This window comes from Pseudophryne corroboree (assembly GCF_028390025.1).
Source record: "Pseudophryne corroboree isolate aPseCor3 chromosome 3 unlocalized genomic scaffold, aPseCor3.hap2 SUPER_3_unloc_19, whole genome shotgun sequence".
Lineage (NCBI taxonomy): Eukaryota > Metazoa > Chordata > Amphibia > Anura > Myobatrachidae > Pseudophryne > Pseudophryne corroboree.
In genome coordinates, this window is record NW_026967507.1 from 416,620 (window position 1) to 439,909 (window position 23,290).

Here is a 23,290-nt window from a genome sequence, read left to right on the forward strand (position 1 = left end):
TCTTCTCATACTCACGCGGCTTCTATCTTCCGGCTCTGCGAGGAGGACGGCGCCGCGGCTCTGGGACGAACGATGGAGTGAGACCTGCGTTCCATTCCCTCTGGAGCTAATGGTATCCAGTAGCCTAAGAAGCAGAGCCTATCATTTAAGTAGGTCTGCTTCTCTCTCCTCAGTCCCACGATGCAGGGAGCCTGTTGCCAGCAGTGCTCCCTGAAAATAAAAAAACCTAACAAAATTCTTTAAACAGAGAAACTCAGGAGAGCTCCCTGTAATGCACCCAGTCTCCTCTGGGCACAGGATCTAACTGAGGTCTGGAGGAGGGGCATAGAGGGAGGAGCCAGTGCACACCCATACCTAAAGTTCTTTTTTAGTGCCCATGTCTCCTGTAGAGCCCGTCTATCCCCATGGTCCTTACGGAGTCCCCAGCATCCTCTAGGACGTAAGAGAAAAGGAGAGGTCCAGAACAGAACCTTGGGAGAAACTGAATGCTAGAGGAAGGGGGAAGGGAGACAGAAGGAACCGTCAGAAACGTAATAGGACAGCCAGGAGAGGGCAGTATCACGCAAGGGAGTAAATAGGATTTTACAATACCTGCCGGTAAATCCTTTTCTCGTAGTCCATAAGGGACATTGGGGACAGAATTAGTACGATGGGGTATAGACGGGTCCAAAGGAGCAAGTGCACTTTAAATTCTTCACGGAGTGTGCTGGCTCCTCCCCTCTATGCCGCCTCCTACAGCTCAGTTATAGGTAAAACAGTGCCGAAGGAGAATTACATACTTGAGAGAAGGAACATAAAAACAACAACAGGTGTGGCGAGATATAAACACCAGCACACCAATACAAAACTAAGCCAGCAAGGTCTGGTAACATTAACATAAGCTCAGCCAGCAAAGTCTGGGAACATTAACAGGAACAGATGAACAGGTAACACATAACAGAGAACCTGCAGAAAGTCACCGCACAGATGCGGGCGCCCAATATCCCTTATGGACTACGAGAAAAGGCTTTATATATATAAAATCCTATTTTGTCTAGCATTCATAAGGGATATTGGGGACAGAATTAGTACGATGGGGATGTCCTAGCTTCCAGAACTGGTGGAAACGTGCAGAGACAACTGCAGCACCGCCTGCCCAAACTGGTTATCCTCTTTAGTCAGGGTATCAAATTTGCAGAACTTCACAAAGGTGTTAGTCCCCAACCAGGTAGCAGCTCGGCATAGTTGAAGGGCCGAGACTCCACGGGCAGCCGCCCAGGAAGAAACCACCGATCTAGTAGAGTGGGCCTTCAGAGACTGTGGAACCAGTAAGGCTGCCGACACATAAGCCTGTTGGATAGTAAGCTTAATCCAACGAGCAATGGACTTCTTTGAAGCAGGGCAACCTTTTTTACGTGCATCATACAGCACGATCAAGGGATTCGTCTTCCGGATGCGAGCCGTCCTTTTGACATAGTCCTGCAAGGCTCGTACAGCATCCAATGCATCTGGAATAGAATCAGTGCCAGAACTTGACAGACTCACAATAAGTTGATTCAAGTGAAACGCGGAGACCACCTTCGGCAGGAACTGCTGTCGACTCCTGAGCTCCACTCTGTTCTCGTAAAAGACCAAGTATGGACTTTTGCACGACAAGGCCCCCAATTCTGAGACATGCCTAACAGAAGCCAGGGCCAGTAACATCACCGTCTTCCACAAGAGGTATTTATCCTCTACCGTCGTCAGAGGTTCGAACCAGGAGGACTGTAGAAAACGTAACCTAACATCTAGATCCCAAGGTGCCGTAGGGGGCACAAAGGGAGGTTGTATATGAAGCACCCCTTGCAAGAAGGTCTGAACTTCCGGCTAGAGAGACAACTTCTTCTGGAAGAAGATGGAAAGAACTGAAATCTGGACCTTAATGAATCCCAGACGTAAGCCAATGACCTTTTTGGAAAGCCCTTTGTGAGCTAGGATGTTCCGCTCAATTTCCATGCCGTCAAAACGTAAGTCCGGGTAGACGAACGGTCCTTGTTGAAGAAGATCCCTTCTTAGTGTACCACGCTCTTCGGGGCCAATCCAGGGCAATCAATATTGCTTCCACTCTTTGATGTCTGATCCACTTGAGCACCCTTGGGATCAGAGGAATCGGAGGAAACAGGTAGACCAGCTGGTAAGGCCAAAGCAAAGTCAGCGCATCCACTGCGTTCGCCTGAGAGTCCCTGGTTCGTGAGCAATAGCAACGAAGCTTCTTGTTGAGATAAGAGGCCATCAAGTCGATCTGTGGGCAACCCCACCTGTCGATGATCAGTTGGAACACCTGAGGGTGTAGTCCCCATCCCCCGGGTGGAGGTCGTGGCGGCTTAGGAGGTCCGCCTCCCAGTTGTCCACTCCCGGAATGAAGGTTGCAGACAGCGCTCTTGCATGTTTTTCTGCCCAGAGGAGTATTCTTGACACTTCTCGTATGCAGGCCCTGCTTTTTGTCCCTCCTTGTCGATTGATGTACGCCACCGCCGTGGCATTGTCCGACTGCACCTGGATCGCCCGATGCCTTAGTAGAGGAGATGCCTGAAGCAGAGGCGTTGTGGATAGCCCAAAGTTCCAGAATGTTGATTGGAAGCAGGGCCTCCTGGGCAGACCACCTGCCCTGGAACTGCGCCTCTTGGGTGACAGCTCCCCATCCTCGTAGACTCGCATCTGTTGTCCTGAATCCGGAAGTTCCGGCCTTCCAAGAGGTTGGAAGACTGTATCCACCACAGGAGTGAAATCCTGGCCTGGGGTGACAGCCGAATCATCCGGTGCATCTGAAAATGGGAACCGGACCATTTGTTCAGGATGTCCAATTGGAAGGGTCTAGCATGGAACCTTCCGTACTGTATCGCCTCGTAGGAGGCCACCATCTTTCCCAACAATTTTATGCAAAGATGGACAGAGACTCGAGCAGGTTTGAGGACCATGCGTACCATTTCTTGGAGTGTTCTCGCCTTGTCCACTTGGAGGAATACTTTCTGTGCTACAGTATCCAGTAGCATGCCCAGAAACAGGAACCGCAGAGACTGTTCCAGGTGGGACTTCTGTAGATTCAGGATCCACCCGTCGTGAGACAGGAGTTGGATAGTGCGATCTATAGAAAATAAGAATTTACTTACCGATAATTCTATTTCTCGTAGTCCGTAGTGGATGCTGGGGACTCCGTCAGGACCATGGGGATTAGCGGGCTCCGCAGGAGACAGGGCACATCTAAAAAAGCTTTTAGGTCACATGGTGTGTACTGGCTCCTCCCCCTATGACCCTCCTCCAAGCCTCAGTTAGGTACTGTGCCCGGACGAGCGTACACAATAAGGAAGGATCTTGAATCCCGGGTAAGACTCATACCAGCCACACCAATCACACCGTACAACTTGTGATCTGAACCCAGTTAACAGTATGATAACAAAACGAAGTAGCCTCTGAAAAGATGGCTCACAACAATAGTAATAACCCGATTTTTGTAACAATAACTATGTACAAGCATTGCAGACAATCCGCACTTGGGATGGGCGCCCAGCATCCACTACGGACTACGAGAAATAGAATTATCGGTAAGTAAATTCTTATTTTCTCTAACGTCCTAGTGGATGCTGGGGACTCCGTCAGGACCATGGGGATTATACCAAAGCTCCCAAACGGGCGGGAGAGTGCGGATGACTCTGCAGCACCGAATGAGAGAACTCCAGGTCCTCCTTAGCCAGAGTATCAAATTTGTAAAATTTTACAAACGTGTTCTCCCCTGACCACGTAGCTGCTCGGCAAAGTTGTAATGCCGAGACTCCTCGGGCAGCCGCCCAGGATGAGCCCACCTTCCTTGTGGAATGGGCATCTACATATTTCGGCTGTGGCAGGCCTGCCACAGAATGTGCAAGCTGAATTGTACTACAAATCCAGCGTGCAATAGACTGCTTAGAAGCAGGAGCACCCAGCTTGTTGGGTGCATACAATATAAACAGCAAGTCAGACTTTCTGACTCCAGCCGTCCTAACTATATATATATATATATATATATATATATATATTTTTAGGGCCCTGACAACGTCTAGTAACTTGGAGTCCTCCAAGTCCCTAGTAGCCGCAGGCACCACAACAGGTTGTTTCAGGTGAAAACGCTGACACCCCTTTTGGAAGAAACTGGAGACGAGTCCCAGTTCTGCCCTGTTCAAATGGAAAATTTTAATATGGGCTTTTGTAAGACAAAGCCGCCCATTCTGACAATCGCCTGGCCGAGGCCAGGGCTAACACATGGTCACTTCCCATGTGAGATATTGGTCGACAGCATGGTCACTTTCCATGTGAGATATTTCAAATCCACAGATTTGAGCTGTTCAAACCAATATGATTTTAAGAAATCCCAACACTATGTTGAAACCTCACGGTGCCCCTAGAGGCACAAAAAAGCTGTATATGCAATACACCCTTTACAATCTGGACTTCAGGAACTGAAGTCAATTCTTTCTGGAAGAAAATCTACAGGGCCGAAATTTAAATGTTAATGAACCCCAATTTGAGGCCCAAAACACTCCTGTTTTCAGGAAGTGTAGAAATCGACCTAGTTGAATTTCCGTCGTGGAGCCTTCCTGGCCTCACCCACGCAACATATTTTCACCACATGTGGTGATGACGTTGTGCGGTCACCTCCTTCCTGGCTTTGACCAGGGTAGGTATGACCTCTTATGGAATGCCTTTTCCCTTCAGGATCCGGCATTCAACCGCCATGCCGTCAAACGCCGCCGCGGTAAATCTTGGAATAGACATGGTACTTGCTGAAGCAAGTCCCTTCTTAGCTCCCCAGGCCCTTAGTCCTCTGTGAGCATTTCTTGAAGTTCCGGGTACCAAGTCCCTCTTGGCCAATCCGGAGCCACTAGTATAGTTCATACTCCTCTATGTCTTATAATTCTCAATACCTTGGTTATGAGAAACAGAGGAGGGAACACATACACTGACTGGTACACCCACGGTGTTACCAGAACATCCACAGCTATCGCCTGAAGGTCTCATGACCTGGCGGAATACCTGTCCCGTTTTTTGTTCGGGCGGGACGCCATCATGTCCACCTTTGGTCTTTGCCAACGGTCCACAATCATGTTGAAAAACTTCCCTATGAAGTTTCCACTCTCCCGGGTGGAGGTCATGCCTGCTGAGGAAGTCTGCTTCCCAGTCGTCCACTCCCGGAAAGAACACTGCTGACAGTGCTATCACATGATTTTCCGCCTAGCGAAAAATCCTTGCAGTTTTGTCACTGCCCTCCTGCTTCTTGTGCCGCCCTTTCTGTTTACGTGGGCGACTGCCGTGATGTTATCCCACTGGATCAATACCGGCTGACCTTGAAGCAGAGGTCTAGCTAAGTTTAGAACATTATAAAATAAGATTTTACTTACCGATAAATCTATTTCTCGGAGTCCGTAGTGGATGCTGGGGTTCCTGAAAGGACCATGGGGAATAGCGGCTCCGCAGGAGACAGGGCACAAAAAGTAAAGCTTTTCCAGATCAGGTGGTGTGCACTGGCTCCTCCCCCTATGACCCTCCTCCAGACTCCAGTTAGGTACTGTGCCCGGACGAGCGTACACAATAAGGGAGGATTTTGAATCCCGGGTAAGACTCATACCAGCCACACCAATCACACCGTACAACTTGTGATCTAAACCCAGTTAACAGTATGATAACAGCGGAGCCTCTGAAAGATGGCTTCCTTCAACAATAACCCGAATTAGTTAACAATAACTATGTACAATTATTGCAGATAATCCGCACTTGGGATGGGCGCCCAGCATCCACTACGGACTCCGAGAAATAGATTTATCGGTAAGTAAAATCTTATTTTCTCTATCGTCCTAGTGGATGCTGGGGTTCCTGAAAGGACCATGGGGATTATACCAAAGCTCCCAAACGGGCGGGAGAGTGCGGATGACTCTGCAGCACCGAATGAGAGAACTCCAGGTCCTCCTTAGCCAGAGTATCAAATTTGTAAAATTTTACAAACGTGTTCTCCCCTGACCACGTAGCTGCTCGGCAGAGTTGTAATGCCGAGACCCCTCGGGCAGCCGCCCAAGATGAGCCCACCTTCCTTGTGGAGTGGGCCTTTACAGATTTAGGCTGTGGCAGGCCTGCCACAGAATGTGCAAGTTGGATTGTGCTACAGATCCAACGAGCAATCGTCTGCTTAGACGCAGGAGCACCCATCTTGTTGGGTGCATACAATATAAACAACGAGTCAGATTTTCTGACTCCAGCTGTCCTTGCAATATATATTTTTAATGCTCTGACAACGTCCAGTAACTTGGAGTCCTCCAAGTCACTTGTAGCCGCAGGCACTACAATAGGCTGGTTCAGATGAAATGCTGACACCACCTTAGGGAGAAAATGCGGACGAGTCCGCAGTTCTGCCCTGTCCGAATGGAAAATCAGATATGGGCTTTTGTAAGATAAAGCTGCCAGTTCTGACACTCTCCTGGCCGAAGCCAGGGCTAGAAGCATGGTCACTTTCCATGTGAGATATTTCAAATCCACCTTTTTTAGTGGTTCAAACCAATGAGATTTTAGGAAGTCCAAAACCACATTGAGATCCCACGGTGCCACTGGAGGCACCACAGGAGGCTGTATATGCAGCACTCCCTTAACAAAGGTCTGGACTTCAGGGACTGAAGCCAATTCTTTTTGAAAGAAAATCGACAGGGCCGAAATTTGAACCTTAATAGATCCCAATTTGAGACCCATAGACAATCCTGATTGCAGGAAATGTAGGAATCGACCCAGTTGAAATTCCTCCGTCGGAGCACTCCGATCTTCGCACCACGCAACATATTTTCGCCAAATTCGGTGATAATGTTGCACGGTTACTTCCTTCCTTGCTTTAATCAAAGTAGGAATGACTTCTTCCGGCATGCCTTTTTCCTTTAGGATCCGGCGTTCAACCGCCATGCCGTCAAACGCAGCCGCGGTAAGTCTTGAAACAGACAGGGACCCTGCTGAAGCAAGTCCCTCCTTAGAGGTAGAGGCCACGGATCTTCCGTGATCATCTCTTGAAGTTCCGGGTACCAAGTCCTTCTTGGCCAATCCGGAACCACTAGTATCGTTCTCACGCCTCTTTGCCGTATAATTCTCAATACTTTTGGTATGAGAGGCAGAGGAGGAAACACATACACCGACTGGTACACCCAAGGCGTTACCAGCGCGTCCACAGCTATTGCCTGCGGATCTCTTGACCTGGCGCAATACCTGTCCAGTTTTTTGTTGAGGCGAGACGCCATCATGTCCACCATTGGTCTTTCCCAACGGGTTACCAGCATGTGGAAGACTTCTGGATGAAGTCCCCACTCTCCCGGGTGAAGATCGTGTCTGCTGAGGAAGTCTGCTTCCCAGTTGTCCACTCCCGGGATGAACACTGCTGACAGTGCTATCACATGATTCTCTGCCCAGCGAAGAATCCTTGCAGCTTCTGCCATTGCACTCCTGCTTCTTGTGCCGTCCTGTCTGTTCACATGGGCGACTGCCGTGATGTTGTCCGACTGGATCAACACCGGTTTTCCTTGAAGCAGAGGTTCTGCCTGGCTTAGAGCATTGTATATTGCTCTTAGTTCCAGAATGTTTATGTGAAGAGACGTTTCCAGGCTCGTCCATACTCCCTGGAAGTTTCTTCCTTGTGTGACTGCTCCCCAGCCTCTCAGGCTGGCGTCCGTGGTCACCAGGATCCAATCCTGTATGCCGAATCTGCGGCCCTCCAATAGATGAGGACTCCGCAACCACCACAGAAGAGACACCCTTGTCCTTGGAGACAGGGTTATCCGTAGGTGCATCTGAAGATGCGACCCTGACCATTTGTCCAACAGATCCCTTTGGAAAATTCTTGCGTGGAATCTGCCGAATGGAATTTCTTCGTAAGAAGCCACCATTTTTCCCAGGACTCTTGTGCATTGATGTACAGACACCTTTCCTGGTTTTAGGAGGTTCCTGACAAGCTCGGATAACTCCTTGGCTTTTTCCTCCGGGAGAAAAACCTTTTTCTGAACCGTGTCCAGAATCATCCCTAGGAACAGCAGACGAGTTGTCGGCATTAACTGGGATTTTGGAATATTCAGAATCCACCCGTGCTGTTTTAGCACTTCTTGAGACAGTGCTAATCCCATCTCTAGCTGTTCTCTGGACCTTGCCCTTATTAGGAGATCGTCCAAGTATGGGATAATTAATACGCCTTTTCTTCGAAGAAGAATCATCATCTCGGCCATTACCTTTGTAAAGACCCGAGGTGCCGTGGACAATCCGAACGGCAGCGTCTGAAACTGATAGTGACAGTTTTGTACAACGAACCTGAGGTACCCCTGGTGTGAGGGGTAAATTGGAACGTGGAGATACGCATCCTTGATGTCCAAGGATACCATAAAGTCCCCCTCTTCCAGGTTCGCTATCACTGCTCTGAGTGACTCCATCTTGAACTTGAACTTCTTTATGTACAGGTTCAAGGACTTCAGATTTAGAATAGGCCTTACCGAGCCATCCGGCTTCGGTACCACAAAAAGAGTGGAATAATACCCCTTCCCTTGTTGCAGAAGAGGTACCTTGACTATCACCTGCTGAGAGTACAGCTTGTGAATGGCTTCCAAAACCGTCTCCCTTTCGGAGGGGGACGTTGGTAAAGCAGACTTCAGGAAACGGCGAGGTGGATCTGTCTCTAATTCCAACCTGTACCCCTGAGATATTATCTGCAGGATCCAGGGATCTACTTGCGAGTGAGCCCACTGCGCGCTGTAATTTTTGAGACGACCCCCCACCGTCCCCGAGTCCGCTTGAGAAGCCCCAGCGTCATGCTGAGGCTTTTGTAGAAGCCGGGGAGGGCTTCTGATCCTGGGAAGGAGCTGCCTGTTGCTGTCTCTTCCCTCGACCTCTGCCTCGTGGCAGATATGAATAGCCCTTTGCTCTCTTATTTTTAAAGGAACGAAAGGGCTGCGGTTGAAAGGTCGGTGCCTTTTTCTGTTGGGGAGTGACTTGAGGTAGAAAGGTGGATTTCCCGGCTGTAGCCGTGGCCACCAAATCTGATAGACCGACTCCAAATAACTCCTCCCCTTTATACTGCAAAACTTCCATATGCTGTTTTGAATCCGCATCGCCTGTCCACTGTCGCGTCCATAAAGCTCTTCTGGCCGAAATGGACATAGCACTTACCCGTGATGCCAGTGTGCAGATATCCCTCTGTGCATCACGCATATAAAGAAATGCATCCTTTATTTGTTCTAACGACAGTAAAATATTGTCCCTGTCCAGGGTATCAATATTTTCAATCAGGGACTCTGACCAAACTACCCCAGCACTGCACATCCAGGCAGTCGCTATAGCTGGTCGTAGTATAACACCTGCATGTGTGTATATACTTTTTTGGATATTTTCCATCCTCCTATCTGATGGATCTTTAAGTGCGGCCGTCTCAGGAGAGGGTAACGCCACTTGTTTAGATAAGCGTGTTAGTGCCTTGTCCACCCTAGGAGGTGTTTCCCAGCGCTCCCTAACTTCTGGCGGGAAAGGGTATAATGCCAGTAATTTCTTTGAAATTATCAGCTTTTTATCAGGGGCAACCCACGCTTCATTACACACGTCATTTAGTTCTTCTGATTCAGGAAAAACTATAGGTAGTTTTTTCACACCCCACATAATACCCTGTTTAGTGGTACCTGTAGTATCAGCTAAATGTAACGCCTCCTTCATTGCCAAAATCATATAACGTGTGGCCCTACTGGAAAATACGGTTGATTCGTCACCGTCACCACTGGAGTCATCGCCTGTGTCTGGGTCTGTGTCGACCGACTGAGGCAAAGGGCGTTTCACAGCCCCTGACGGTGTTTGAGTCGCCTGGACAGGCACTAATTGATTGTCCGGCCGTCTCATGTCGTCAAACGACTGCTTTAGCGTGTTGACACTATCCCGTAGTTCCATAAATAAAGGCATCCCTTCTGGTGTCGACTCCCTAGGGGGTGACATCCTCATATTTGGCAATTGCTCCGCCTCCACGCCAATATCGTCCTCATACATGTCGACACACACGTACCGACACACAGCAGACACACAGGGAATGCTCCTAACGAAGACAGGACCCACTAGCCCTTTGGGGAGACAGAGGGAGAGTTTGCCAGCACACACCAAAAGCGCTATATATATATATATATCAGGGATAGCCTTATAATAAGTGCTCCCTTATAGCTGCTTTGTTATATCAAAATATCGCCATAAATTTGCCCCCCCTCTCTGTTTTACCCTGTTTCTGTAGTGCAGTGCAGGGGAGAGACTTGGGAGCCGTCCTGACCAGCGGAGCTGTGAGAGGAAATGGCGCCGTGTGCTGAGGAGATAGGCCCCGCCCCTTTTCTGGCGGGCTCGTCTCCCGCTATTTAGAGAAATCAGGCAGGGGTTAAATATCTCCATATAGCCTCTGGGGGCTATATGTGAGGTATTTTTAGCCTTTATATAGGTTACATTTGCCTCCCAGGGCGCCCCCCTCCCAGCGCCCTGCACCCTCAGTGACTGCCGTGTGAAGTGTGCTGAGAGGAAAATGGCGCACAGCTGCAGTGCTGTGCGCTACCTTTAGAAGACTGCAGGAGTCTTCAGCCGCCGATTCTGGACCTCTTCTGACTTCAGCATCTGCAAGGGGGCCGGCGGCGCGGCTCCGGTGACCATCCAGGCTGTACCTGTGATCGTCCCTCTGGAGCTTGATGTCCAGTAGCCAAGAAGCCAATCCATCCTGCACGCAGGTGAGTTGACTCCTTCTTTCTAAGCAGTTCTTTAGGAGAGCCACCTAGATTGCACCCTTCTCGGCCGGGCACAAAAATCTAACTGGAGTCTGGAGGAGGGTCATAGGGGGAGGAGCCAGTGCACACCACCTGATCTGGAAAAGCTTTACTTTTTGTGCCCTGTCTCCTGCGGAGCCGCTATTCCCCATGGTCCTTTCAGGAACCCCAGCATCCACTAGGACGATAGAGAAATTTGCTCTAAGCTTATTTATGCGGAGAGAATTCTCCAGACTTAATCACACTTCCCTGGAAATTTTTTTTTCCCTGTGTGACTGTTCCCCAGCCTCTCAGGCTGGCCTCCGTGGTCACCGGCATCCAATCCTGAATGCCGAATTTGCGGCCCTCTAGAAGATGAGCACTCTGTAATCACCACAGGAGAGACACCCTTGTCCTTGGATATAGGGTTATCCGCTGATGCATCTGAGGATGCGATCCGGACCATTTGTCCAGCAGATCCCACTGAAGAGTTCTTGCGGGAAATCTGCCGAATGGAATTGCTTCGTAATAAGCCACCATTTTTACCAGGACTCTTGTGCAATGATGCACTGACACTTTTCCTGGTTTTAGGAGGATCCCGATTAGCTCGGATAACTCCCTGGCTTTCTCCACTGGGAGAAACACGTTTTTCTGGACTGTGTCCAGAATCATCCCTAGGAACAGTAGACGTGTCGTCGGAAAAAGCTGCGATTTTGGAATATTTAGAATCCCCTCGTGCTGTCGTAGAACTACTTAAGATAGTGCTACTCCGACCTCCAACTGTTCTCTGGACCTTGCCCTTATCAGGAAAGCGTCCATGTTTCTTTTAAGAAAAATCATCATTCCGGTCATTACCTTGGTAAAGACCCGGGGCGCCGTGGACAATCCAAACGGCCGCGTCTGAACTGATAGTGACAGTTCTGTACCAGGAACCTGAAGTACCCTTGGTGAGAAGGGCAAATTTGGACCTGTAGGTAAGCGTCCCTGATATCCAGTGACACCATATCGCATACCCTCCAACATGACCCGCCCCACTAGGTACAAAATGCTCCATTTCTGGACTTCCCTCTTAATTTATTATTGCCATCACCTGTGAAGAAACAGCTTTCTTATCATTTAACTAGTTCAACACAGGTGATGGAAATCATAAATTAAGAGGGAAGTCCAGAAACAGAGCATTTTGTACCTAGTGGGGCGGGTCATGTTGGAGGGTCTGCATATCGTCCCCTACTTCCTGGTTCGCTATCACTGCTCCGAGTGACTCCATCTTGATTTGAACGCTTGTATGTAAGTGTTCAAATATTTCAGATCTCACCGAGCCGGTTGGCTTCAGTACCACAATATAGTGTGGAATACTACCCCCTTCCTTGTTGTAAGAAGGGTACTTTGATTATCACCTGCTGGGAATACAGCCTGTGAATTGTGTGAGGGGGAGACGTCTCGAATTTCCAATGTACACCTGGGATATTACATGTAGGATCCCGGAGTTCCCTTGCGAGTGTTGCTGAAACTCTTGAGATGACCCCCTACCGCACCTGAGTCCGCTTGTACGGCCCCAGCGTTATGCTGCGGACTTGGCAGAAGCCGTGAGGAGCTTCTGTTCCTGGGAATGAGCTGCTTGCTGCAGTCTTCTTCCCTTTCCTCTACCCCTGGGCAGATATGACTGGCCTTTGCCCGCCTGCCCGTATGAGGACGAAAGGACTGAGACTGAAAGACTGTGTCCTTTTCTGCCAATATGTGACTCGGGGTAACAAAAGGTGGATTTTTCAGCTGTTGCCATGGCCACCAGGTCCAATGGACCGCCCCTTTATACGGCAATACTTCCATATGCCGTCTGGAATCTGCCTCACCTGACCACTGTCGTGTCTTCGTCTGGCAGATATGTACATCACATTTACTCTTGATGCCAGAATGCAAATATCCCTCTGTGCATCTCGCATATATAGAAATGCATCCTTAAAATGCTCTATAGTCAATAAAATACTGTCCCTGTCAAGGGTATCAAAATTTTCAGTCAGGAAATCCGACCAAGCCCCCTCAGCGCTGCACATCCAGGCTGAGGCGATTGCTGGTCGTAGTATAACACCAGTATGTGTGTATATACTGTTATGATATTTTCCAGCTTCCTATCAGCTGGCTCCTTGAGGGCGGCCGTATCTGGAAACGGTAACGCCATGTTTTTTATAAGCGTGTGAGCGCCTTATCCACCCTAAGGTGTGTTTTCCAACTCGCCCTTACTTCTGGCGGGAAAAGGGTATACCGCCCATAACTTTCTATCGGAGGAACCCCACGTATCATCACACACTTCATTTAATTTATCTGATTCAGGCAAAACTACAAGTAGTTTATTCCCACCCTACAAAATACCCTTATTTGTGGTACTTGTGGTATCAGAAATATGTAACACCTCCTTCATTGCCCTTAACATGTAACTTGTGGCCCTAAAGGAAAAATACGTTTGTTTCTTCACCGTCGACACTGGGGTCAGTGTCCGCGTCAGTGTCTGTCGACCGACTGAGGTAAATGGGCGTTTTTACAAGCCCCTGACGGTGTCTGAGACGCCTGGACCGATACTAATTTGTCCGCCGGCTGTCTCATGTCGTCAACCGGCTTGCAGCGTGTTGACATTATCACGTAATTCCCTAAATAAGCCATCCATTCCGGTGTCGACTCCCTAGAGAGTGACATCACCATTACAGGCAATTTTCTCCGTCTCCTCACCAACATTTTCCTCATACATGTCGACACACACGTACCGACCTACTGCACACACACAGGGAATGCTCTGATAGAGGACAGGACCCACTAGCCCTTTGGGGAGACAGAGGGAGAGTTTGCCAGCACACACCAAAAACGCCATAATGTATATAACAACCCTAGAAGGTGTTGTTTCTATATATATATGCGCTCTTAATATATAATTATATCGCCAATTTATGCCCCCCTTCTCTTTAACCCTGTTTCTGTAGTGCAGGGGAGAGTGGGAGCCTTCCTCACCAGCGGAGCTGGTCAGGAAAATGGCGCTGAGTGCTGAGGAGAATAAGCTCCGCCCCTTTCTCGGCGGGTTTTTCTCCCGGTTATTAGGAAAACTGGCCTGGGTTAAATACATACATATAGCCTTAATGGCTATATGTGATGTATTTATTTGCCTCTAAGGTAATCTATATTGCTGCCCAGGGCGCCCCCAGCAGCGCCCTGCACCCTCCGTGACCGAGATCAGTGAGCCGTGTAGCAACAATGGCGCACAGCTGCAGTGCTGTGCGCTACCTTCATGAAGACTGAGAAGTCTTCTGCCGCCTGTTTCCGGACCTCCGTTCTGCCGTTCTTCAGCGTCTGTAAGGGGGATCGGCGGCGCGGCTCCGGGACGAACCCCAGGCTGACCTGTGTTCCGACTCCCTCTGGAGCTCAGTGTCCAGTAGCCTAAGACTTCAATCCTCCTGCACGCAGGTGAGTTGCAAGTCTCTCCCCTAAGTCCCTCGTTGCAGTGATCCTGTCGCCAGCAGGAATCACTGATTAGAAACCTAAAAAAAAACTTTTCTAAACAGCTCTTTAAGAGAGCCACCTAGATTGCACCCTCTCGGACGGGCACAAAAACCTAACTGAGGCTTGGAGGAGGGTCATAGGGGGAGGAGCCAGTACACACCATGTGACCTAAAAGCTTTTTTAGATGTGCCCTGTCTCCTGCGGAGCCCGCTAATCCCCATGGTCCTGACGGAGTCCCCAGCATCCACTAGGACGTTAGAGAAACATAGAATTTGTCGGCAGATAAGAACCACTTGGCCCATCTAGTCTGCCCCCTTTTTTTTTTTTTTTTACATTATTTTTATCTCTAACCTTATTTGATCCTTATTTCTTTGTAAGGATATCCTTATGTCTATCCCATGCATGTTTAAATTGCTCTACTGTCTTAGCCTCTACCACCTCTGATGGGAGGCTATTCCACTTGTCCACTACCCTTTCTATGTGGAGTATTAGAAGCTCCCTTGATCTTGCTTTTATCAGATTGTCCAGGTATGGGATCACATTGACCCCCTGGACCCTGAGTTGAAACATCATTTCCACCATCACCTTCGTGAACACCCTTGTAGCTGTAGACAGGCTGAAGGGTAAAGCCTGAAATTGGTAATGATCGTTCAGAATGGGAAAACCTCAGAAAGGCCTGATGAGGTGGCCAAATTGGGATATGTAGATAAGAATCTTTGATATCCAGGGATACTAGGAACTCCTGTGGTTCCAGGCCTGCGATCACTGCCCTCAGAGATTCCATCTTGAATTTGAAAACCTTCAGGTAAGGATTCAAAGACTTCAGATTCAGAATGGATCTCACAGACCCATCTGGTTTCGGTAATGCAAACAGACTGGAGTAGTAATCCTGTCCTTGTTGCAACAGTGGTACTGGGACAATGACCAGGGACTGTACCAACTTCTTTATGGCCAGTAGTAGAGTACCACGCATACTTTCGAAAACTGGTACACCTGATTTGAAAAATCGTTGGGGAGGTGTACCTTCGAACTCCGGCTTGTAGCCCTAAGAAATAAGGTCCCTTACCCAAGCATCCTGGCAAGAACCGTCCCAGATGTGGCTGAAGTGACGTAACCGTGCTCCCACCACGAGATCTCCTCGGGGTGGGTGTGCACCGTCATGCTGAAGTGTTTGCGAAAGCAGAACTGGTTTTCTGGTTCTGAGACCAAGCAACTGTTGGTTTTATAGGTTTTCCCATGGAGCCTCTCGCTGCGTTGGAGACTCCTCTGGCTCTGGATCGAAATCTGGAGGACCGAAAGGACTGAGTAGATGGTCCCGGATAGGAACGTCTAGCAGGAGGGCCCCTCGAATGGAGAAATGTGGATTTCCTGGCCGTAGCCACCGAAATCAAGGAGTCCAGGTCATCTCCAAATAGCCATTCACCTGTGAAGGGAAGAGATTCCACATTACGTTTTGAGTCAGCATCAACAATCCACTGACGTAACCATATGCCTCTACGCGCAGACACAGCCATAGCCGTGGTTCCAGAATTAACAGTGCCAATCTCTTTTAAGGAGTCACAGAGGACTCTTGCCGTGTCCTGAATGTGAGTCAGTAAGGCAACAGTGTCGACTAAGGTCATATTACACGACCTTCCTTTATTTGACTAGCCCAGGAATGAATTGCATGTGTCATCCTGCAACCTGCAATGACCAGCCTTTGTGCTATGCCTGCAGCAACGTAAATAGATTTTAGAGTGGTCTCTATTTTTCTATCCGCCGGGTCCTTCACCGTAAGGGAGCCCGGAGCAGGGAGCACTGCCTTTTTAGAAAGGCGAGACACTGAGACGTCAACGGCTGGGGATTCTTCCCAGAATTTTCTGCCTTCAGGGGCAAAGGGGAAGGTATTCAGAAACCTTTTCGTCACCATGATATTTTTTATCTGGATTCTTCCAGGCTAGTTTAAATAAGTCATCCAATTCCGTGGAATGTGACTTTTAGTTCCTTTTGAGGGAGGAAAAATGACTGCTGAGTACTTGCATCCCCCAGGGGGAGCTTTAACACCTCCCTAATAGCCAATATGAGGGATTCAATACCCTGAATCGGGGTGGAATCTCCACTTATGGGGTCCACATCATCCCCAGCATCCTGTACATCATCATTATCAGTAACATCTGATAGGAGTGCAGGTAGAGCAGGTTTCTGTGAAGCAGGCAGGGAGGGACGCTTAGCAGTAAGGCTAGCCACTGCTTGTTGCAGTTCTTGTGTCTTGTTTGCAGTTGCAGTGAGCTGAGATGACATATCAGACATCATAGTTTTATAGCCCCCAACCAGGAGGGCTCTGTATTCTCCCCCACATTAGTATCAGCATGAGATGACTGACTACACTGCTCACATGATACTGAGCTGGATGTACTAGGAGAGAACCTGGCATTACACACACTGCATGACTTCTGTTTTACCATAGTGTAGTAGAAAACAGTACAATATACACACATAATACAGCCTGATATGATATATGACAAGCCTGCCCTATTGCATGTGAGAGGAGACAGAGAAGAGAGGACTCCAGCGCACCCAATGGTGACCGGCCCCAGTGAGGCTGTCAGCGGTTGTTACATCTGTGTAACCACAGTGAGATTCTTTATAAAACCCCACAGGGGATTATTGTGCACAATGATAGCGGCTCTCCCCACCCCTATACCCGGTACCAGTGTATACAGGGGCAGTTCTGGAGGAGCTGTGGAGGCTGCTGCAGCTCATGCAGAGGAAGACGCCAATATGCCGCTGAGCCCGCTCTAATGTAGCTCCGCCCCCCGCCATGGTGCCGGAGCTACTGCTGTATATTTATACTGGCCATGTCTCCTTATGTATGTACAACCTCACATAAATGCTTGGTTTACCTTTTAGTTTGCCAGTCTCACGCAGGGGCTATAGCGGGTCCCCCCAGGAGGGATCCGTACGGGAATGGGCAGAGGAGCGAGTTGACAGTGGAAAAGGGGCACCAGGGTTTGAGGACTGGGAGGAGATGAGGTTCTTGACGGAAAGTGGACAGTAGGACAGCATGTGGAGTGCCAGGGTTGCGGTGTCACATCAGGTGAGGGGGATAGAAGAGGACAGGCAGGGGGCGGCAGGTGAGGGGGTATGGGAGGCAGGGGGCAGCAGGGAAGGGGGGTATGGGTGGCAGGTGACAGCAGGGGAGGGGGTATGAGAGGCAGCAGAGGGCAGCAGGGAAAGGGGGTATGGGAGAGTGGGGGCAGCATAGGAAGGGGGTATGGGAGGCAGGGTGTGTATACCGCCCCCTATGTGTGTATACCGTCCCCTATGTGTATATACTGCCCCCTACATGTGTGTATAGCGCCTCCTATGTGTGTATACTGCCCGTGTGTATACCGCAACCTATGTGTGTATACCACCCCCCCTATGTGTGTATACCGCCCCCTATGTGTGTATACCGCCCCCTGTGTGTATAACTCCCCCCTATGTGTGTATACCGCCCCCCTATGTGTGTATAGCACACCCCATGTGTGTATACCGCCCCCCCATGTGTGTATACAGCCCCATATGTGTGTATACCGCCCCCTACATGTGTGTATAGCGCCCCCTATGTGTGTATACTGCCCCCGTGTGTGTATACCGCCCCCTATGTGTGTATAGCGCCCCCTATGTGTGTATAGCGCCCCCTACGTGTGTATAGCGCCCCCTATGTGTGTATAGCGCCCCCCCATGTGTGTATACCGCCCCCTACATGTGTGTATATCGCCCCCTACATGTGTGTATAGCACCCCCTATGTGTCTATACCGCCCCCCTGTGTGTGTATACCGCCCCCTGTGTATGTATACCGCCCCCTATGTGTGTATACCGCCCCCCTTATGTGTGTATACCGCCCCTCCATGTGTGTATACCACCCCCTACATGTGTGTATAGCGCCCCCTATGTGTGTATACTGCCCCCTGTGTGTATACCGCCCCCTATATGTGTATACCGCCCCCTATGTGTGTATAGCGTACCCTGTGTGTGTATAGCGTACCCTGTGTGTGTATACCGCCCCCTATGTGTATATACCGCCCTCCTATGTGTATATACTTTCCCCTATGTGTATACCGCCCCCCCTATGTGTGTATAGCACCCCCTATGTGTATATACCGCCCCCCTATGTGTGTATACCGTCCCCTATGTGTGTATACCGCCCCCCTATGTGTGTATACCGACCCCCTATGTGTGTATACCGACCCCCCTATGTGTGTATACCACCCCCATGTGTGTATACCACCCCATGTGTGTATACCACCCCCTACATGTGTATATACCGCCCCCTATGTGTATACCGCCCCCTATGTGTGTATACCACCCTCTAACTGTGTATACCGCCCCCTATGTGTGTATACCGCCCCCCTGTGTGTATACCGCCCCCTATGTGTATATACTGCCCCCTCTGTGTGTATACCGCCCCCATGTGTGTATACCGCCCCCCTATGTGTCTATACCGCCCCCTATGTGTCTATACCGCCCCCAATGTGTCTATACCGCCCCCAATGTGTCTATACCGTCCCCCCTATGTGTGTATACCGTCCCCCCTATGTGTGTATACTGCCCCCTATCTGTGTACACCACCCCCTATGTGTATATACCGCCCCCTATGTGTGTATAGCGCACCCTATGTGTGTATACTGCCCCCATGTGTGTATACCGCCCCCCATGTGTGTATACCGCCCCCTTATGTGTGCATACCGACCCCCATGTGTGTATCACGCCCCCCCATGTGTGTATACAGCCCCCTATGTGTGTATACCGTCCCCTACATGTGTATAGCGCCCCCTATGTGTTTATACTGCCCCCCGTGTGTGTATACCGGCCCCCTATGTGTGTATACCGCCCCCTATGTGTCTATACTGCCCCCAATGTGTGTTTACCGCCCCTATCTGTCTATACTGCCCCTATGTGTGTTTACCACCCCCTATGTGATTATACCGCCCCCTATGTGTGTAGAGCGCCCCCCATGCGTGTATAGAGCCCCCTATGTGTGTATACCGCCCCCTACATGTGTGTATACCGCCCCCTACATGTGTGTATAGCGCCCCCTACATGTGTGTATAGCGCCCCCTACATGTGTGTATAGCGCCCCCTACATGTGTGTATACCGCCCCCCATGTGTGTATACCGCCCCCCTATGTGTGTATACCGGCCCGCTATGTGTGTATACCGACCCCCTATGTGTGTATACCGACCCCCTATGTGTATATACCGCCCCCTATGTGTATATACCGTCCCCTGTGTGTGTATACCGCCCCCTATGTGTGTATAGCGTCCCCTAAGTGTGTATAGCGTCCCCTAAGTGTGTATACCGTCCCCCCTATGTGTGTATACCGCCCCCTATGTGTGTATACCTCCCCCTATGTGTGTATACTGCCCCCTATGTGTATATACCGCCCTCCTATGTGTGTATACCGCCCCCCTATGTGTGTATACCGGCCCGCTATGTGTGTATACCGGCCCGCTATGTGTATATACCGCCCCCTATGTGTATAGCGTCCCCTAAGTGTGTATAGCGTCCCCTAAGTGTGTATACCATTCCCCCTATGTGTGTATACCTCCCCCTATGTGTGTATACTGCCCCCTATGTGTATATACCGCCCCCTATGTGTATATACTGTCCCCTATGTGTGTATACCGCCCCCTATGTGTGTATAGCGTCCCCTAAGTGTGTATAGCGTCCCCTAAGTGTGTATACCATCCCCCCTGTGTGTATACCGCCCCCTATGTGTGTATACTGCCCCCTATGTGTATATACCGCCCTCCTATGTGTGTATAACACCCCCCTATGTGTGTATACCGACCCCCTATGTGTATATACCGACCCCCTATGTGTATATACCGACCCCCTATGTGTATATACCGCCCCCTATGTGTATAGCGTCCCCTAAGTGTGTATAGCGTCCCCTAAGTGTGTATACCATTCCCCCTATGTGTGTATACCTCCCCCTATGTGTGTATACTGCCCCCTATGTGTATATACCGCCCCCTATGTGTATATACTGTCCCCTATGTGTGTATACCGCCCCCTATGTGTGTATAGCGTCCCCTAAGTGTGTATAGCGTCCCCTAAGTGTGTATACCATCCCCCCTATGTGTGTATACCGCCCCCTATGTGTGTATACTGCCCCCTATGTGTATATACCGCCCTCCTAGGTGTGTATACCACCCCCCTATGTGTATATACCGACCCCCTATGTGTATATACCGCCCCCTATGTGTATATACTGTCCCCTATGTGTGTATACCGCCCCCTATGTGTGTATAGCGTCCCCTAAGTGTGTATAGCGTCCCCAAAGTGTGTATACCATTCCCCCTATGTGTGTATACCTCCCCCTATGTGTGTATACTGCCCCCTATGTGTGTATAGCGCCCCCTATGTGTAACAACCTTGTATCAGCAGTGAGATCAGTGTGAGCAGCGCTGTGTGTGTGTATGACACTGGTAATATACTCTCCATGCACCACACACTGCAGCACATACACCCTGCCCGGCAGGAGAGGGGGCGGCGGCCATTACCTGGAGAAGACCGGGGGCGGAGCTCTGTGTACAGGAAGGGGCGGGGCGATATTTCCGGGTCACCTGCTGCATAGCGCATGGGATTATGGGTAGGGACAGCCGCAGTCAGTCAGCAACCAGGAGCAGCCCCGCCCACCCTCCCGCTCATAGGCCGCAGCGTCCCGTCATCTTCCAGCCTCGCCCACTCTACCCGCCATTGGTCGGAGATTACCGTCACTCATCGTCTCGTTATTGGAAGGTAGAAGGCAATGGGCGGGAGAAAGGTGACTGAGTGATTGGACGCTGCGACCTATAGTTAGAGACAGGGGCGGGGCTGGCTGAGTGACGGGTTGCTGCAGCCTATGAGAGAGTGGGCGGGGCTGGTGGCTGATCCCGTGCGATGAGTTAGACGCTGACCCCGAAATACTGTCCCTGGTAACATCTCCTGCCCCCTGCCCCCCATAACCCCCTCCCCTGCTGCCCCCTGCCCCCCTCCCCTGCTGCCCCCCATACCCCCCTCCCCTGCCTCCCATACCCCCCTCCCCTGCTGCCCCCCATACCCCCCTCCCCTGCTGTCCCCTGCCTCCCATACCCCCCTCCCCTGCTGCCCCCTGCCTCCCATACCCCCCTCCCCTGCTGCTCCCTGCCTCCCATACCCCCCTCCCCTGCTGCCCCCCATACCCCCCTCCTCTGCTGCCTCCCATACCCCCCTCCCCTGCCTCCCATACCCCCCTCCCCTGCTGCCCCCCATACCCCCCTCCCCTGCTGTCCCCTGCCTCCCATACCCCCCTCCCCTGCTGCCCCCTGCCTCCCATACCCCCCTCCCCTGCTGCTCCCTGCCCCCCATACCCCCCTCCCCTGCTGCCCCCCATACCCCCCTCCTCTGCTGCCTCCCATACCCCCCAGCCCTGCCTCCCATACCCCCCTCCCCTGCTGCCCCCTGCCTCCCATACCCCCCTCCCCTGCTGCCTCCCATACCCCCCTCCACTGCTGCCCCCTTCCTCCTATACCCCCCTCCCCTGCTGCCCCCTGCCTCCCATACCCCCCTCATATTGCCCCCTGCCCTGCTGCCCCCTGCCTCCCATACCCCCCTCCCCTGCTGCCCCCTCCCCTGCTGCCTCCCATACCCCCTTCCCTGCCTGCCTCCCATACCCCCCTCCCCTGCTGCCTCCTATACCCCCCTCCCCTGCCTCCCATACCTGCTGCCCCTGCTGCCTTCCATACCCCCCTCTCTTGCTGCTCCTGCCTGCCTCCCATACTTCCCTCCCCTGCTGCTGCCACCCATACCACCCTCTCCTACTGCCCCGGCCTCCCATACCCCCCTCTCCTGCTGCCCCCTGCCTGCCTCCCATACCCCCCTCCCCTTCCTCCCCTGCCTGCCTCCCATACCCCCCTGCCCTGCTGCTCCCTGCCTCCCATACCCCCCTCCCCTGCTGCCCCTGCCTCCCATACCCCCCTCCCCTGCTGCCCTCTGCCTCCCATACCCCCCTCCCCTGCTGCTGCCCCCTGCCTCCCATACCCCCCTCCCCTGCTGCTGCCCCCTGCCCCCCATGCCCCCCTCCCCTGCTGCTCCCTGCCTCCCATACCCCCCTCTCCTGCTGCCCCCTGCCTGCCTCCCATACCCCCCTCCCTTGCTGCTCCGGCCTCCCATACCCCCCTCCCCTGCTGCCCCCTGCCTGCCTCCCATACCACCCTCCCCTGCTGCCCCCTGCCTGCCTCCCATACCCCCCTCCTCTGCTGCCTCCCATACCCCCCTCCCCTGCCTCCCATACCCCCCTCCCCTGCTGCCCCCTGCCTCCCATACCCCCCTCCCCTGCTGCTCCCTGCCTCCCATACCCCCCTCCCCTGCTGCCCCCCATACCCCCCTCCTCTGCTGCCTCCCATACCCCCCTCCCCTGCCTCCCATACCCCCCTCCCCTGCTGCCCCCCATACCCCCCTCCCCTGCTGTCCCCTGCCTCCCATACCCCCCTCCCCTGCTGCCCCCTGCCTCCCATACCCCCCTCCCCTGCTGCTCCCTGCCCCCCATACCCCCCTCCCCTGCTGCCCCCCATACCCCCCTCCTCTGCTGCCTCCCATACCCCCCAGCCCTGCCTCCCATACCCCCCTCCCCTGCTGCCCCCTGCCTCCCATACCCCCCTCCCCTGCTGCCTCCCATACCCCCCTCCACTGCTGCCCCCTTCCTCCTATACCCCCCTCCCCTGCTGCCCCCTGCCTCCCATACCCCCCTCATATTGCCCCCTGCCCTGCTGCCCCCTGCCTCCCATACCCCCCTCCCCTGCTGCCCCCTCCCCTGCTGCCTCCCATACCTCCCTCCCCTGCTGCCTCCCATACCCCCTTCCCTGCCTGCCTCCCATACCCCCCTCCCCTGCTGCCTCCTATACCCCCCTCCCCTGCCTCCCATACCTGCTGCCCCTGCTGCCTTCCATACCCCCCTCTCTTGCTGCTCCTGCCTGCCTCCCATACTTCCCTCCCCTGCTGCTGCCACCCATACCACCCTCTCCTACTGCCCCGGCCTCCCATACCCCCCTCTCCTGCTGC

At 51.9% G+C, this 23,290-nt stretch overlaps 2 protein-coding genes across 3 annotated transcripts in view; one reads left to right on the top strand and one right to left on the bottom strand.

The window, feature by feature from the left end:
• The window catches only part of LOC134983571 (oocyte zinc finger protein XlCOF6-like), a 109,355-nt gene extending 88,460 nt beyond the window's left edge, over positions 1 to 20,895 (bottom strand). For both annotated transcript variants that reach the window (XM_063949228.1, XM_063949227.1), the window contains exon 1: positions 20,773 to 20,895. In XM_063949228.1, coding sequence (XP_063805298.1) covers positions 20,773 to 20,844 — 72 coding nt within the window. In that variant the 5' untranslated portion in view covers positions 20,845 to 20,895. The remainder of the gene's footprint in view (positions 1 to 20,772) is intronic.
• Positions 1 to 23,290, top strand: part of LOC134983569 (zinc finger protein ZFP2-like) — a 378,911-nt gene that overhangs the window by 294,680 nt on the left and 60,941 nt on the right. The window lies entirely within an intron of this gene.